Source organism: Hippocampus guttulatus, chromosome 10 (assembly GCF_054856545.1).
Source record: "Hippocampus guttulatus isolate MCC_2025c chromosome 10, RoL_Hgut_1.0, whole genome shotgun sequence".
Lineage (NCBI taxonomy): Eukaryota > Metazoa > Chordata > Actinopteri > Syngnathiformes > Syngnathidae > Hippocampus > Hippocampus guttulatus.
In genome coordinates this window covers 6,942,911-6,961,355 of record NC_141270.1, presented here as the reverse complement: position 1 = coordinate 6,961,355, position 18,445 = coordinate 6,942,911, and the positions used below count along the sequence as shown (strand labels likewise).

At 40.2% G+C, this 18,445-nt stretch overlaps 2 protein-coding genes across 4 annotated transcripts in view; one reads left to right on the top strand and one right to left on the bottom strand.

Annotated features, from left to right (window-relative positions):
* LOC147199082 (uncharacterized) overlaps positions 1-18,445 on the bottom strand; it is a 122,858-nt gene that overhangs the window by 38,654 nt on the left and 65,759 nt on the right. For both annotated transcript variants that reach the window (XM_086121691.1, XM_086121690.1), the window contains 3 exons: positions 5,422-5,518; positions 5,222-5,317; positions 136-4,495 (listed from right to left, as the gene is read on the bottom strand). In XM_086121691.1, coding sequence (XP_085977817.1) covers positions 4,429-4,495; positions 5,222-5,317; positions 5,422-5,518 — 260 coding nt within the window. In that variant the 3' untranslated portion in view covers positions 136-4,428. The remainder of the gene's footprint in view (positions 1-135; positions 4,496-5,221; positions 5,318-5,421; positions 5,519-18,445) is intronic.
* On the top strand, positions 519-4,722 carry mtx2 (metaxin 2). 2 transcript variants are annotated; one of them, XM_086121687.1, is made up of 10 exons: positions 519-668; positions 1,365-1,412; positions 1,550-1,596; positions 1,688-1,760; positions 1,850-1,926; positions 2,562-2,654; positions 2,819-2,857; positions 2,933-3,058; positions 3,136-3,212; positions 4,178-4,722. In XM_086121687.1, the coding sequence occupies exons 1-10, from the start codon at positions 629-631 to the stop codon at positions 4,335-4,337; spliced, it is 780 nt and encodes a 259-aa protein (XP_085977813.1). In that variant the 5' UTR covers positions 519-628; the 3' UTR covers positions 4,338-4,722. The 2 variants fall into 2 exon arrangements, with proteins under 2 accessions (XP_085977813.1, XP_085977814.1); XM_086121688.1 differs by lacking the exons at positions 519-668; positions 1,550-1,596 and having other exon boundaries at positions 1,627-1,760.

Genomic DNA, 18,445 nt, shown 5'->3' with positions numbered 1-18,445 from the left:
ACAATCTGGAAACCTCCACACGGATCCAATTAGCTCAATGGAGTTCAATCAGTTTAATCGCAGGATAGGTCGACATCACATACATAATGCATCATCATCTACAGGTTAAACTCGTGCACATAAAACAAAGAGTACCTTTCTTGTTCTTTTTGCCCATCTTGAAACGTTACGCGCTTTCTGCCAATATCGCTGTTGGAACAACGACGGCCCCATGTGGTTAAATCGTGCATTGCACCTTAAAGGAAAACATCAGTCAGTACGTCATTGTCGTCAAGTAAAATGGTACACAGACCAGTCTTAGCATTAACCCTTAGCTTCTGATAATAATGTTTTAATAAGACGTCTGTGTTTCTTCTGCTCCGTTTTTATGAATAGAAATCATCCAGTCCAGTTTTCTAGCCTAGCTTTAATGGACCAAAGAGGAAATGAATGCATTGGACCTTCCAGCCTCGAAGCGGAACAAATTTTCGCGTTAAGTGTTGCCTGCCGGACTGAAAATTTCCTGTGGACCAGTCGGTGACTGACTCCAAGCTTTGCCCTCAAACTCCCATGAAACAGAGCCGACCTCGGCTTTGTAATAATACTTTGTCATAAATAGAATATTTAAAGGGAGGAATTATAATCAAACATGTCTCTTGCAGCGGACGCCTTTGTCTCACAAATGGCAGGTAAAGTGTTGCATCTTTTGGCGTCAACACATCATGACTTTAGCAAGGCAGCGGGTTCGCTAACGATTTTTTCTGCAGCGGTGGCAAAGCATATTAAAAGTCAAGCATTAGATAATGTTTCGATGCAACGCCAGCAGTAGCTGTGAGTCTTTAGCTTCAATGTATGACGCACATGCACGCTGTCAGTGTTGTGCAATGATAATGAAATATTTACGCCAAGGGAAGGTTCGGAGTTAAAAGTACATATTTTACTTGCGCAACAAGTGCAGGGTTCGACTGAAATTCCCTGAAGTGAATTTACCTGCGAAACATGGTTTCCGGTAAAATATTCTCCACTAAAACACCGGTTTTGGATGACGTTTTCAAATTTAACTACAATTTAAACCATAAGACGTAACTTTCTTACCTACGTTTGTGTTGTTGCTCCCAGTTTTGGAATATGTTGACATTGGCATTCCTCCCCTTTGTCCACCGAGAAACACGTCCGAGCCGCCATTTTGCGGGGACGCTTCTAACTTCCGACCCGATCGAACTCCACCTCTTTAAAATTATACATTTTGGGTTGGAAGCAGTGTAGTAATAGACTGCGAATGTTATCCATCCACAATGTTAGCACAGCGAAAAAGACATCACTTAAAACAATATTTATAAATATTTTGTTATTTAGCCAGTATCTTGTGCTTATGACTTGGACAGCTGCTGAGCCTTGGCCTGAGAGTGCAACCTTGTACCAGCCACTGAAGGGTGAGTATCCCCCCGATCATATCAGATTTAAACCTATTCACAGAGAGCTTTCTCTGTATTTCTTAAGTATTTCGCTGTAGTGATGAAAACAGGAACAAAATTTAACAACAATGATATATACATTTTGACTTGTGCAGAGGATCAGATATTGCTGTCAGAATGCGCCTCATCCCTTGCTGTGCAGGTAAAATCCTTTTTGTGGGGCTGTGTATAGGATGTATCAGGATTAGGTGCCCCATGATGTGTCCTCTGAGCCTGTTTTGCCTCCTGTACAGGCCTACCTGCGGATGTGTGGTCTCCCCGTGCAGGTGGTCTGCAAAGCAAATGCCGAGTACATGTCACCTTCTGGTGAGTTAATGTACAAGTGCAGTATTGTTAATGTTTTATGTTCGAGTGGCAAATGTTGTCTAAACTGTTTTTACGTTTTTTTTCTGCAGGCAAGATTCCCTTTATCCATGTGGGAAACCAGGTGGTGTCGGAACTGGGTCCAATAGTGCAATTTACCAAAGCCAAGGTGAATGAAAATTACACATGGACATGAGTTGACCCCTAAACCGAGTTGCCTTAAAACATGATTTGCACAGGAAAATTTTTAAGTCGCATTTTGACATGAAAGGTCAAGTGTAAAATAATAATAATAATAATAATAATTGACCTCAGTTAATAAGTCCTAAAAGCAATACAACGTAGAGCTCTGTCTTAGCTAGATCTGATTGTAAGTTATATTTAATTTACAAATTGAATTCATTTGAGCGGCCCGGTAGTCCAGTGGTTAGCACGTCGGCTTCACAGTGCAGAGGTACCGGGTTCGATTCCAGCTCTGGCCTCCCTGTGTGGAGTTTGCATGTTCTCCCCGGGCCTGCGTGGGTTTTCTCCGGGTGCTCCGGTTTCCTCCCACATTCCAAAAACATGCATGTCAGGCTGATTGGACGCTCTAAATTGTCCCTAGGTGTGAGTGTGGGCGTGGATGGTTGTTCGTCTCTGTGTGCTCTGCGATTGGCTGGCAACTGATTCAGGGTGTCCCCCGCCTACTGTCCGGAGATGGCTGGGATAGGCTCCAGCACCCCCCGCGACCCTAGTGAGGATCAAGCGGTTCGGAAAATGGATGGATGGATGGAATTCATTTGAGGATTTTTCTTGTCACACCAGGGTCACTCTCTGAGCGAGGGCTTGGATGACATTCAGAGGGCCGAAATGAAAGCGTACATGGAGCTCGTCAACAACATGCTGCTGACGGCTGAGGTACTTTACACTCATATGCAGGGATAGAGTCTGGCACACTCCAGGATTTTTCCTGGCTCAAATTGAGGCCATTGTGGCCATTTGCATGCATGTTTGTGCCTCACCCACCTCTGGCTCATGTGTTTTTTTTTCTGTGATGTATATATTTATATTGTCTTCTCCAGCTGTACATCCAGTGGTGTGACGACGGCACAGCTGCTGAGGTGAGTCCTCTCTTTTTCATCAAGCATCTTCAAAGTTACGTCTACCCCTCTCTGACATGTCTCTGTGGGGTTTAGATCACTCGCCCCAGGTACAGCAGCCCCTACTCGTGGCCCCTCAGCACCATCCTGGCCTACCAGAAGCAGTGGGAGGTGCGGCGGAAGATGAACGCCATCGGCTGGGGAGGGAAAAACCTGGAGCAGGTTAGCAATTATTATTGTGGAAGTCCACTTAACACGTTTAGCGGCGTGGTCACTCCCTCTCCCCTTTTGCCTTTCAGGTTTACGAGGATGTGAGTCAGTGCTGTCAGGCTCTCTCGCAGCGCCTCGGAATGCAGCCTTTCTTCTTTAATAAACAGTATGTATGAGGTGCCATTTTGAGTAAAGTGACGCCCACCTAGTTGCAGTTCACTGTTTTATTATTTACAATAAATTGACTAACTGTTATTTAATTAGATAAATGAATAAAAATACTAAATAAAAATTGTGTAAACCAATTTTAAGGAAAATTATTAAATGGGCACAAGAAATATGATATAACACGTTACGATCATCATCATCATTTATGTCTACTTTGTCCACCTCTTTCCTAAGAGCTGCGTTTTTTTTGGGGGGGGGGGGCATTTTTAGTGTTAATAGTACTATCGTGTGAATAGGAAGTACCCTTGCATCTGTATTTCCAATATTATATATGTCCTACATATTACAAGGGGAAAAAAATGAAATTGTGTCTTTAGCACCACCCCGTGGCGAAAGGCTGTAATTACTCAGATTCCCATTTGGTCCGGATTTCAATTTATGTTCTCAGTACTCAATTCCCATCTAAAGCCTATTAATACCTTTTTCCCATGTGACCAATATGACTGTGCTTACACTGATGGAATACATGAAACAAGCTCCGTGCCCAAATTGCTCCACAGGTGTCACGACCAGGCAGAGACGACACAGAAATAGTCAATACTCTTATAAACAATTCGCAAATCATACAGTGTTAAACATGACATGGTGTTTATTCTGGCTGGGTTGAATCTTGCACCCATTAATTTCAATGAGTGTAACTTCAACACCACTACATGCTATTTGTGTTTAATCATGGTCATATATGGTCATGGTCATCATCTTAGGACATTTCGACCAGATTTATTGTTTTATCCAACTTTCATGTACACCTCGAGTTTATTTACAATAAAAAGATAAAAAATAAAAAAGCAATGCCACTGGGGAGTAATTAACGCTCCCTCCAAAAGGCTTGTAATTGAATGTATTTATATTTGGACATTGCATGCATACTGTAGTTTACCACCAATTTGTGTATTTCTTCAGGCCGACTGAGCTGGACGCGCTGGTGTTTGGTCACTTATTCACCATCCTAACCACCCGGCTGACCAGCACCGAGCTAGCCGAGCGCGTGCGGGGCTACGGAAACCTGCTGTCTTTCTGTAGGCGCATCGAGCAGACCTACTTTGAGGACAGGACCTCCTGAAGGGGACCTCCTCCGCCCCCACACCACCAATGCTCCAAACCAAACTACCAGACATCGTTTGTACCTAACTCGAAGCCGGTAAACTCACCATTCACATACCTTTATTGCTGCTGCTTCTGGTTCTTCTTGGACATTCAGAAAAACACATCTGCTGGTCCCTAAAGGATTCCAAACAATGTATTTATTATTATTGTTGTTGTTATTATTATTATTACTACCACTAGTCGTAGTAGCACTTAGTGTTTTTCCAATATTCCAAAGTGACAAATGTCTCCTTACTATGGACAAGAAAAACATTGCATGAATATAATGATGAAGAGTATTCCGTTTTCTTTTTGTGAATGTAAGGTGCCTGTGAAATAAAATTGATTGTATCAACGGAGAACTATGCATTTTTTTTTGTAAGCCACTCACAGTAACTTGTCTCCAGAAAAGGACTGTTACATTCATTCATCAAAAAAAAAATAAAAATAAAATAAACGTACAATAGATTAAAAGAAAAATTCAGCATGTTTTAAAGTTGCACTGTTTTTTTTGTTTGTCTGACTGATATCACCCTGTTTTGAGGTAGTGGTCCTAACTTAAGCAAGTTCGCAATCTACTCCTGGACCAATGACAAGTTTGTATTTTGTTAACCTGTGGAAAGAGCGAGGGCGTTGTGAGTAGGCAAGAGGGTTCTACATATTGAAGTGCAGCCCGGTGAGTGCCTGCGTAGACATATTAAAAGCATTTTTACTGATGGAGGCAGCTCTTCATACACTACACCAAACACTTGTTAATTTGGTTATGTGTTTATGAGGCACATGCAGTGGAGACATTAACAAACTAAATTATCACCACACTAAAATCTTCACGAGCAATTAAATCAATGCATCTCTGCTTACCTTTTTAGCTTTGACGTGATAGTGTTTAACATGGCGTAGTCAGGACGTGGCTTGAAAAAGTCCCCCAGCCGAGGATGGAAATCATGGGCAGAGAAACTGTGGGGGTGGAATTGGGTAAATTAGCTCAATTGTAAGATCATAAATTCTGAATGTCTTGCTCAAAGACATTTTGTGAACCTGAGACCATGTGTGTGTGTTACCTTTCTATGCCCTCTGTTCTTCTGTCTGTGTTTCTGTTTTGCTTGCTTCCTCTCAGGTTGGGTTCCTGACCTTTGAACTTCCCGGTGCCGAAGTAGCCTGAGTGATGACCCCGTCGGGTTCAGAGGTCATCGGCAAGCCAGCAGATGCACAGAGCAGGAAGAAAAATAAACACAGACACAGAAAAGAAATGAACTTGTCATTGATGACATTGCATTTTGGAAGCTTCCGCTCCTTTGAAATCTTGCCCTAGTGTTGCTCTTAATGGAGCAACGCATTCTACACGTGCTTGTGGCTACCTGAAAACATCATTCAGTGTGTTCAGCTGCAATTTTTTGCGATTCTATTCATCCATTTTTAATACCGTACTGGGCATTTGATTGGACATGATTTGGAAAAGCTCAACTGTCTATATCAGCTCCCATGCTTGGAGGAAAGCAGGCGGAGATCAACACCTGCCCAGTACCATGCCAACAGTAAAGCACAGTTATGGCAATATCATGCTGTGGGGATGTTGTTCAGCGGTAGGAACTGAAAGACTAGTCAGGATTGACAGAAAGATAAATGCAGCAATGTACAGAAAGCTCCTGGATGAAAACCTGTTTCATAGTACTCAGGATCTCAGACTGAGGTGAGGATTTGATCAACCCCAAGCACACAGCCAAGACAATGAGGGAGCGGCTTCAGGACAACTCAGCAAATGTCCTTGAGGGGTGCAACCAGATCCCAAACCTGAATCTGATCAATGATCCCTGTGACAGTCATTTCGGGATGAGCCTGCCTATACCATAAAAAAATGTGGAAAAATTGAAATGCTGTGAAGACTTCTCGGATTTACTGTGCGTGTGTGTGTTTGTGTGCGTGCGCTGTCATGTAGTTGTATTAACAATCTTTTTCCACATGAGGGCGGTACAAGGCTGCAAGTGCAGCTCGAAAGCAATGAGCGGTGTTGAGGATAAAACGTAAATTAATTACAGATAAGTGTACTCTGTACTGTACTTGAGGATGGAAACTTGTGTAAATATTACTGTACTGTTTCAACTCCTTTATATCAGTTAAAGGAAAAGCTAGACACTGAAATGGAGTTAAGTTCTAAAGTAAAAGGCACCGACTGTGATGTTATGAGTAGAATAAACGTCATTACCCAGCATGCCACAGTAGTTAGTAGTAAAGAGTCCTAAAGTTCTATCCAACACGCCTCGTCTCCTTTATTATATTACGAGAGACAACACACCGACCACGAACGATTCTGGGAGCCAACAACTTCAAATCATGCTCTAAAATGTACCAAAGTATTTGTCCTTTCGTAGTCCAATTACCAATCAAAGAACAATAAATATATCACATTTTCATGTAATCTCTTGTTCTTTGACTGACTCGCGACCTTCAGGTTATAGTCCACCTTCCACCGGCTGGGATAGGCTCCAGCAACCCCCCCCATCCCTCGGTGGCCCTTTTCATGATAAGGGGCGTTGAATACGGATGGTGGATTGAACCTGTTTTTCGCACAGTGGCTTCTTAATGTTCACAACAACACGAATGTGAAAATTGCCAGCCCTTCACAATTATATTAATAGCTTGGTAATCATTACAACACTGACACGTGAGCAGAGCAGCTGTTGATTATCACTTTCCTGATGTGTGGAACTTCATGATGCAACATCAGGCAAACACACACGCGCGCACACACACACACACACACACACACACACACACACACACACACACACACACACACACACACAGAGGAATTAGATGCAAGGCGTGGAGGTGCAATATTAAAGCAATGGGAGCGTCTATTTTCACATTCCTGCCGCGCTTGATCCGAGTTGACGTGTAACACATGTAAACAAGCCCTCTCCTACCTAAATTCAGTCTTCAAGGACATGCAAATGATTCAAGTGAGTGGAACTCAGCGTAGATTCCCCCCCCCCCCCCCCACCCCAAAATGTCATAAATGTTCGTGAGAATGAAGGCCGTGACATTAAGTGGGTCGACGAAAGGTCCCCACAAAGATGCGAGTGAGGAAAATGACTTTACACAAGATGAGGTAGCTGCAGGCTAATTAGCGTTACGCATCTTCATTAACACACCAGACTCAATTTTGACTCAAATGGAGAATATGCAGCTAGCTCATAAACAAGAACAAAGAATTTGAGATGATCAATACATTTAGTCAGAGCACTAGTCGGGTCTGAATTTATTGCTTCACCCACACTCTTACAAATCTAATCGCGTGTATGTGTATGTGCTCACTCTCAAAGCACCAGGAAGTATTTTTTTCTGTCTAGAGGGGAGATGTACTGTAGATTTGAGTGGAATAAAGAGATTAGCTGTGTGTGGATAATCCTTCCCCCCTCTGTCTCTCTCAGACTCCCCCCCTGCCCCCCCCCCCCCACACACAAATGCACGCACATTTATACCCATCTAGTCAATCACATCCTTCTTCACAGTTGACTTTGATAAACAAAAAAATCTTTACTGCAGCAAGCGTCACGTCGGCGGTGCCTCAATGGGAAAACTGCGTCAGGCTTAAACCCGGCAAGGTTATTCTGCCAATTTGTTCTGAGTAACTCATTTTGTAACCATCAGTTGGCTTTGTGTGTGCGTGTGTGTGTGTGTGTGTGTGTGAGGCTGCCGGGTGACATCCATTCAAAAATCCTCGAAGAAGGCCCTCGAATAGCTCCAAAATGCCCTCAAGCACAGGTGAATGACGCATTTAGCGCAGGCTAATAGCGACGGAGCATTGATTCTGAATACGACTGCAACAAACTGGCAGAAAGACTATTGAGTAGTAAATATCTTGTTATACCGGCGTCACATTTTGGTGCAGATCCAGAAAATCATAATTTCTGGGGATGTTACAGTCCACTTGCACTGAGGTAGTGAAGATAAAAGATTGTAATCACTTCCACTTCCTGGACTTGAGTGGAATGGCACTGCCTGAGCTGTAAAAATGTAATGGCAAACAAATACAAATAATATGAATCAACCACTCATCAAATTGCAATTTTTTAATGTGAGGTTTGTATTTCTGCTCCCTAAATTTGAAATTTAACTGCTTTGCTGCCTAAAAGGGTTGCTGAAAAAAATCCAAACAAAAACATGAGAAATTAAATAAAAAGAGAATCACTTGTTCCTTTGCTGTCCTCAAACGCAAGTATTTTTGCTCCTTAAAGGCATTTCCTTATCTGCTTAGCTGCCCAAACGGGTTGCAACCTTGAATAATTTACCACCTAATCAGAAATAATATGAATAAAAGAGAACCGCTTGACCCATCAATGGTCTTGAACCAGAGACACAGCACAGCCAAACTCTTAAAACGCTTTTGCTGCCTAAACAGGTTGTTGGAAAAATAAAAAAGATCAACTAAATTCAAATGGAATATAAATAGAACCCCTTGATCCATCGCTGGGCTTGAACTTGAGACTCGTTGCTCCTTAAAGTCAAGCACTTAACCACATTCCTGCCTAAATGGGTTGTAAAAATCCAAACATGAAAGCAACACAAATAATCAACATAAAAAGAGACCATCTACCCTGGTGCAATGCACATAGTTGTTGAGCTCTTAATGGTTTCCTAATGTAACCGTAGCTTCACGATGACAGGCGTCATGCTAGCATGGACTCTTCAACCCGACCAGTCCGCGGACTCGCGCGTGTAAACCGAGCGGTCCCAATGAAAGAGAGCTTATGCCGCAAAAGTGGATTAAGGCGTATTAGAAGGTTCACTCTGACTTCACTGTGAAAACACGGCCAAGCCGAGATGATCTCAGGGTAGGTTTTTCTATACAATAACTTTATTGATCTTTAAGGATAAAAAGATGACCCAGATAGCACACACCTGTTGATCTTTATTGAGCCAGGAAATGGATTTGGTAACTTCAAGGTGGACCCCACACGCCTCACCCAATAATTTGAATCAATGCAATGAAAACGTCACAGTTTCTGATTACGTTTGTTTCCATGAATGCAGTCATGTGAAAATTGCGATTCTTTTAGTTGTCATGATACTATTTAGGATTCAAGCCGACCTGACGGTCAGGTTAACCTATGCTAGCTAGCTTTCGTTAACAAAATTAATGAAGTCAACTTAAGATTTGCTTGGAGTGATAGAGTTCAAGCCTCTTTCTATTGTTTCGGATTCTAATAAGTTATTGTAAGAAATTTAGAATGTTTTGTTCGTCAATTCACTACGTTAGCAAAGTTATGGAAAAGCATTGTTTTGTTAGCATAAAAGCCTGAGCCAACATGAACCAGCCCATTTTTTTCCTCCGTTACGCCAAGTTATCAAAACGAGTATTATGTATTCAGGAAATTGTCAGTAAAAAAAAATAAATAAAAAAAATCATTTTAACCTTTTCATTTTGCTGACCGTCGATCACATGGCTGCAGTTAGATTTGTGATTAGATGTCACGCAAGTTTGTTTGAGCGGACAACTAGTTTGATTGGGGGGGCGGGGGGGTTGGCATGATTTCAGAGGAGTGTTAAAGTTATTTGTCTAAATAAAAGACATGATTCAGCATATTTCATATGTACTGTAGACGGTATTTTGTCAGGAAAATAAAAATAATAGTTTTTGGATATTTTTGCTACGTTACATAAAATCGCAAACAAGCAAGGTTTTTTTTCGCAAATAAAAGATCATAAACTGAAATATATGTTGAACCACGCCTATGCAGGGGCTCCATTGTAAATCTCTTTTTACCATAGTCTTTCTTCACATAACTATCGGTACTTTTACTTAAGTACAGAGTGCGAGTACTTTTACCACCTCAGTTTCACACAATAACGGAAGAAGAAAGGGACAGAGAAATTGAGCTGGCTTGAGAAAGTCCAGTTTGTTTTCACACTGGCCTCTTGTGTTTTGAGAGCACAGGGAAAGGTTTCAATCAGCGCGGCCCAGAAAGCCGCTCATGATGTGAAAATGTGAAAAAGCGCACGTTGAACATGTTAGCCATCCTTGTTTAGCTGTAATCTGAGGTGTGTTTCACTTCCTGGATCACTCTCTCACTTATGACCTCACTCTTGATGTGTGTGGGTGTGTGTGTGGCCTCAAAGACCGCAATCACACACATAACACGGGCAGTGAAATTCAATGATCATGTGAGACATAAAGAATGTGTGAGCGTGTGTGTGTGTTTGTGTGTGTGTAGACTAAACAGTGCGGCTTTGCTGATTAGAGCAGGGGCGGTCAAAGTTGAGTGAATTTGGTAACTTTGAAGACGAGGGTTAAAACAAGAGTTTGTCACTTTTGTTTGTTTGTTTGTTTGTTTGTTTATTGAACATAAAACATATATACAGTAATAATTTGACAGAAAATAAGGTAGATAAAAAAAGTAAAAAGAAAGAAATCAATCTTCATTCAACACAGTTATTATGTTCAAGGGAGTAGGAAGAAGTAAAAAACGTATCTAGTCCTACCCCGTTATGTGATTGTATCTAATAAATCATTTTTATATCAATCAGAAAAGAAAAAAGTAAGAAGAAAGAAGTCTCCATTAAGGCTCATACTTTACCCTTAACCGTGATATTTTTACAATTTTTGGTTTGTATCGGGATTATATACTTCCACACCCTGACACTCTTGTGTCAATTTTTACTTTTACTATTCATAAGTGATAAATGAGAAAATGATCAAATATGATACAAAAATAAATACTGACAATTTAATAGCCAAATTTGGGGGCTTAAAGAGGTGTATTTCATTCAGATTCAGAAAACTTTATTTATCCCCGTGGGGCAATTAGAGTTGTGCGAGAGCGGCTTATTAAAGAGACAGTCAGAGCAAAGGCATCAGATATTAGAAAAAGCCTCGTTAAAAAATGAATTAGCCCAAATGCATTAACAATTGTTTCAACAGTATGTCAAAAGGTTTATCTGACAAATACATGTATGTTTATGTTTGAACATTTTAATTCTATTTATTTAGTGATTAATGACTGGTTAGCACGTCCGCCTCACAGTGCAGAGGTGCGAGGTTTGATTCTGGCTCCTGCCTTCCTGTGTGGAGTTTGCATGTTCTCCCCGTGCCTGCGTGGGTTTTCTCCGGGTACTCCGGTTTCCTCCCACATTCCAAAAACATGCAACCTGTGAATTAAAGTATGAATACAACAAGATTTACTAATATCTGATCTACTGGTCGCTTGTATTTGTGTGTGACCATGCTGCTTCGCTTTTGACAAAGCTAAATGGAACGTGGCCAGAAGACGAACAAATAACCTTTTCTTTGATGTTTTTGGCAAAACAGCGTCTTGGATTTGAATTTTTCATTTGTTCACCACCCTTCAACCTATCAACAACATCATCGGGATTAGCCAACTTGGACTTTCCAATGCACACAACATTAATGAGTTTGACACACTAGGAAGAGTGTGCTTCCATCCATTGTGTGTCTGTGGAATGTGTGTTTTCCTTCTGACACAGCTGGAACAACAATGAGGGTGTGTATACACGTGCGTGCGCATGCATGCGCATGTAATGTGTTTCTCATGTTGATATTTGAACAGCCGAGTCCACAAAGTGAAACATGTGTTCCATAATTCCGGGAGACTTTTAAATTGCTCTAATTTCCATGTTTCTCTTTGGAAAGCATGAAAATGAAGACTTGATGTTCCAGCTTCAAAAAATTCTAGAATGTGCAGTTCATGTGGGAAAATGTTATGATTTCACAATAATAATAACAATGATAATAATGATAAAAATAATCATAATAACTTAGTTTGAATAGCCCCTATCATGAGACCCGTAATTTTTATTTTTTTACATTTGATTTAGATTCTTTATAATCACTCAATGTAAGATTAGATTTAAATGATTGAAAAAAATTAAATACTAGAAATGAGGCGGCACGGTGATCAACTGCCTAGCACGTCGACCTCACAGTGCAGAGGTCATGGTTTCGATTGTGGCTCTGGCCTTCCTGTGGGGAGTTTCTCCCCCGTGCCTGTGTGGGTTTTCTCCGGGTGCTCCAGTTTCCTCCCATATTCCAAAAACATGCACGACAGGTTAATCGAACATCCTGAATTGTCCCTAGGTGTGACTGGAAGCGTGAATGGTAGTCCGTCTATGTGTGCCCTGTGATTGGCTGGCAACCAGTTGAGGGTGTACCCCGCCTACTACCCGAAGACAGCTGGGATAGGCTCCAGCATGCCCGCAACTCTCGTGAGGTTGAAGCGCTTTGGAGAATGCACAGACGGATACAACAAATGAATGAATTCTTAAATTATTTCTTCATAATTTTATTTTACTAATTGTTATTGATTTTAATTTTAATTGTTTTTAAGTTGAAAAAGTTTAAATTCAAAAATAGGTTGCAATTGTTTTAAAACGAAATAATAATGAGTAATATCTCACTAACTACCACCCCAGTAAAATGAATTTTGACGTGTGAAGCAGTCAATGGCAAGGAATGAGTTATTAATGAAATACAATGGTATTAGCTAATGAATCCATATTAATGTTAATTTAATTACCAATTCGACTTCAACAAAATATATTTTTTAAATAAAATAAAAATTACTTAACCATTGTTCAATAAAACTAAAATGTTATCACATGTATTCTTTCCTTCTCCTTTCTTGCTACTGGTTAAAAAAAATCCTCTGTCCACTCATCACTGAGCTCAAGTCTGCTGAGCAACACTTTCTTCAGGTGGAATCTGTCCCAATATTTTTGTCCACTGAGAGTACATTTATTTAATTCAATGTTTTGGAACTTCCTCACTTACAACTCCCAACACACACACAGACACACACACACGCACACACACAAAATAGACCCACACAAGGACACACATGAATGTGGGCAGCTAAATGATGCTAACCACGGTTATCCTCTTAATGGTGGTAATGTCATTACTGTTATGGAAGATTAATGAGGGTTATTTCTAGGCAATTAATCCATATTGAGTGGGACTGAAGAGTTTTGTGTTAATCACAGAACGCTGCCCCCGGACGGTAAATATGGAAAACGCTCTGCGTGTGTGTGTGTGTGTGTGTGTGTGTGTGTGTGTGTGTGCGCCTGTGTGAATGTGCGTGTGTGTGTGTGTGTGGGAGGCAGGGATCACAACTTTCTCCACCTCGACCTCTTCATCGCATTATTCCAGGGACCTCAGTTCAGCGAGCATTAAAGGACTAACTGGTCAGCAACTTATTCATTCAACAAAAATAGGAAGCAGATTATATGGTCACTCAATTTAAACAAAAACCCATTTGCCGAGTTTGCTTCGAGACATTATATCAGCCATGAACGATATCAACCTAAAGTCGCCACTTCAAGGCTGATCGTAATAATCACACACGAACCGTTGACAGTTCGTTTTAATTTGCGGAATTTAAATTACATGCAGGACAAACAGAGTAGAGACATATGCACGTATTTTGTCCTTATTTAAATTGCCATTTTTTCATACATCTGATAAGGATTTGACATCGAGTAATAGCTAATCATGTGTTTTTGGAATCTCGTCCCTCAATCGGCCAATTTACACAGGCCTTTAGACTCTTTGAATTATTTTTTATTATTATTATTTATCTTGTTTATTAACAAAATATAGATAGAAATGTGTGGATTTATCCACTCTTATTTGAAATTTCTTCACATTAGATTCGGCTGCAAATTATCCCAAGACGTTCAACCACAATGTTGTAATATTCAACATTTCTCTCATTGTAACAAAAAAAAAAAAAAAAAAAACAGGCTTTAGTGCTCTGGCAGCACTTTGTTTTAATCCCTCTGGATGTTAGTGCTGCTTCTTAACAATCAACTTTGTGTGTGTGTGGGTGTTGCTGTGTAGCTTTCAGGGTCATAAGGGGTGGATGTACAGTATGCAGCGTTCCAAAATCCACCGTCCGGAGTGGGAGAGACAATCAGTGGCACAGAGGGAGAAGGATTTCCTATCTCGGAGGATCTGACCCGAGCTTGTAATAACAAGCTTAAAGCCCCCACCGCACCGTCCCCATAATGCCAAAACACACACACACACACACACACACACACACACACACACACACACACACACACACACACACACACACACACACACACACACACACACACACAGGTTCACATGATGCATCCCCCACTCATATTGTTGTGTATACTTTATTTCTTATATGACTGTCATGATGGCTCAAATGGATAGAAAAATAGCGGTGATAAACACACACACACACACAGACTTTATTGGTGTTAGAGTTAGGTGTTTAGGTTTAGGAGCAAAATCATTGTATTTATCTACTTTATTAAAGTTTGAGGTTGGGAAATCATGATTGATTGGGGTTTTAATTCGGGAAAATACATATTGAATGATTTCGTTGGATGTGTAGCGTTGTTTTTTTCCTCGCATAGTACGGTTTGGGGTTGGAAAAGAAAAAAAATTGTGTATTTACTTTTTTTTCCACTTTTGGAATTTTAACATCTGCTGAGATGCACCCTCAAGTTGTTACAAGCAGGAAGAACTTACTGGAACATTTTCTAAACTTCTTGTGGGGCCTTTTGGGACCACCTACACAAATTCCATCTTGAAATCCTATTTTATAACACTAATCCAAGCTAAAAGCAGTTATTTGGAATCCTAACCCAGGCTTTCAGGCCTCATTTGAAACCCTATGCAAGGCTTGAAACCAAAATTTAAAACCCAAAACAAGTCTTCCAAATCCAAATTTGTAATCTTAACCCACTCAATCTTGAAACCCTAACTCAAAACCACAATCCCTGTTTGAAACCTTAGATCTGGACTTGAAACCCTAATTTGAAACTCTAAAATCCTTTTAATATTGTAGACCAGTTTGGAAACCATGATTTTAATTTCAATTTTTCTTTGATGCCCAAGCCCAATTATGAATTGCTAGCTCTTGATTGAAACCCTAATTTCAAACTCAAGCCCTGGTTTTCAATCCCCGACCATGTTTTGAAATGTGAAAAAAAAGGCTTTCTAGCCTGCAATGGGCGCTTGACGATTTTTGTTTTCAAATAATTCATCCTTGACACCCAAATCAAAGCCTTACTTTGAAACTCTTAGCCAGGTGTTCAACCCTATTTAAAAAACGTCTATTGTGTATGGCATCCCTTCTCCATAGGGCCACAGGTGCGCCTCAAAGCTCAATGCTAGTTACCTTCTCTTTCTAATACTGTATGAAATTTCCATCAGAATTATTACCTGACACATTGTACTCCATTGAACTGAACCACAGTAGTATCTTAACTTACTTATATTCATATTTACAAAATTCAAATACATATAGATATTGTTTATTTGATGGCTTTGTGTATTGTCAAGGCTGCACTCATGCAAAGCTTTTGTAAAGCATTACCATTAGGACACAGAGAGGATTTGGTGGACGTGGCAAGATAGAAAGAGGATTTGGGACTTGTTCAAATGTCAAAAAGAGGCTTGAAAGCACTTTGGGAAAAAAAACTTTTTAAACTAAAAGAAGGTCCTTGCCCCACATCAGCTCACCAAACCTTCTCTCTCTCTCTCTTTCTCTCTCTCAATCATCACATAGCATTCTAATAGTGTTTCACAGAAGATGCAGGCAGGATTTAATTGGAAATCTTAACCCAGTCTTGATCCCAAATTTGGAACCCTCAACCCCTTTTGAAACCTTAACCCAGTCATGAAAACCTAAACTGAGATCCTACCTGTTTGAGTCCCTCATTTTAAATTCTAACCATTGGTTGTAACATTAACTTGGTCTTGAGACACCGTAACTAAAATTTCCTTCCCCTCGAGGAAATCCGAGGATATGAGTTGGTCTGTTCAACTGTGTGTGTGCGTGCGTGTGTGTGTGTGTTGCTACTGTTTGAATGGCAGGAAGCGTCGTGTGACTCAGGTCAGTAGCACAGCTGCAAAACGTTTTACCGCTAGCCTGGCCATTTTTTTTCAATATTCCCTCATTACAATGTGGCTCGAGTGCTTTTTATTTTATCCGGCCTTGAGGTCACTAGGGGTCATTTGGTGATTCATGACAGCAGACACACTCGGTGATTCATTACAATGTATTACAGGTGAGACGCCATCCTGTTCTGTCGTGCCATGTCCTGTCACGGGCCGCAAACAGGGTGACGCTGAAGATGCTGCTGACATGCAGGACACAAGCTCAACACACCTGGCTGCAAAGTCGAAATTTAAAGCCTTATCTAGACTTCAAAGCCAAATTAGAAAATAAAAAATTCAAGCTTCAAAAATTCATTTTGAAACCCTAAATCAGCATGAAAAGCAAACGTCAAACCCTAATCATAACTTGGAACCCTAAACCTGTCTTGAAACTGCAATTTCAAACCTTAACCCTTGTTCACAGAGCCAATTAAAACATGAATCTAGGCTTAAAACCCTAGTTTGTAAAACCCTAACGCTGGCTTGGTACCCTATTTTAAAATCAAGGTCCTTGTTTGAAAGCCCAAACCTGGTTCAAACTCAACTTTACAATTCTAAACTTAGTGCCTGAGAACCTGGGGCAATTTTGAACTTGTACTGCTTTTTTTTTCTCACCCATTTTGAACAATCCAAACAAAGCCAGCTGGCACATGTATTTTCTCATATTTGTGCCTTTAAGCGTGCACACAAACAAAATGTTGCCACTCCCAGGCTGGAGGAAACTTGCAGGAAGTCAGCGCTTGTTGCCATAGAGACGGGAGGAAGCTCTGGCGGACCTGATTTGGGATTGGCCAGATAAGACCAAGCAAAGTCTCCCACATTGTTTGTTTGTACTCCACACTATCTTTGTCAGCACATTCACTGATGTAAACCTTGTTAATGTCTCAGAATAGGAAAAATCCACCAAAAACGTTGTTGGTAATAAGCAGCGCTTGGGCATAACCAAGTACGCATACTTTGTTACTTTACTTAAGTAGATTCTTCAAATACTGTATCTGTATTTTGCGTGAGTATTTATTTTTCTGACTTTTGACCTTGGAAAATAAATATTTGTACCTATTACTCCTTGCTTTGTCAAAATAGGAAGATGCAAGAGAGGCAAGATATTGTCATTCTTGTGTACATAAGCTACAAACTTTGTGTCAGCTGAAGCTGTTTTGGGACACAATGTGATTTGACACATCGTTTGATAACTGGATGTTTTGATCCAAAAACAAGGGGTGTCAAACTTGCCATTTTCCCTGAAACTTTGATTAAAAAAAAAAAAAGAATCATCTACTTTTCAATGTCAGATCGGCAAGTCATACATTTTTAGTTTATAATTTGGAAAAGACAACTATTTGGCGGACATTCTCAAAACATACAATCAGAGTCAGTAAATGTTACGAATCAGAATGTTTTTTTGTTTTTTTTACATGAACGTCTACTTAGAGCGGGAGTATTTTTGCCACCTCAAGGGTGTTTTAACGTGGTTCTAAATGATTTCTAGCAGATTCACGTTGGGAGAAAATCCTTATAAGGGAATGATTGGAGTCTAGTTTCCTTGACTTCTTTGTGATTGTTTGACACTCAAAGACGTTGAGTTTGTCTGCGTCAGCTTCCTTTGGAACACAACAATGAGTTGAGCTCACTTGGTTCAAAGGAAAACTTCCTTTAAGATGGGATGCGAGGCCGTCTTGAAGATGACAAAGACTTTGAATGTCTTAGCGTGACTGGAATGCTTTTAAAATGTATATATTTTTATTCTCTATCATTAGCTCGCTGCGCTGTAATTTTATCAGACACCATGACTTCATTGTTGCCCTAATCATTCCAACTGATCTGCTGAGGACATGTTTTTAAATATAATCATTGAAGTCTATCAAAACTGTATTTTCCCAAAATAACAATTATTTATTCTAGTTAATGAGATGAGTTGTATTGAATTATGGTGGGTTATTGTTGGAATATATATATTGTTGGAAACCCAGTATACATATATACATACGTATATATATACTGTTTATATACACACATATATAAAATGTTTTTTAACATGTCAAAAAAAGAAACCTTTTTTATATTCTTGCATATCTTCCATGTGCCTTTTTCTCAATGTGAAAGGAACTAATGCTTCTAAATCCTCCCGTTTTGCTGTCGTGCTGCCG

What these genes read in the sequence shown, in the direction of transcription:
- mtx2 (XM_086121687.1), top strand. Translation starts at nt 629, where the DNA reads ATGTCTCTTGCAGCGGACGCCTTTGTCTCACAAATGGCAG. An exon ending in CTTTGTCTCACAAATGGCAG is followed by an intron (nt 669 to 1,364) that starts GTAAAGTGTTGC and finishes TGACTTGGACAG; the next exon opens with CTGCTGAGCCTTGGCCTGAG. An exon ending in CCTTTCTTCTTTAATAAACA is followed by an intron (nt 3,213 to 4,177) that starts GTATGTATGAGG and finishes GTATTTCTTCAG; the next exon opens with GCCGACTGAGCTGGACGCGC.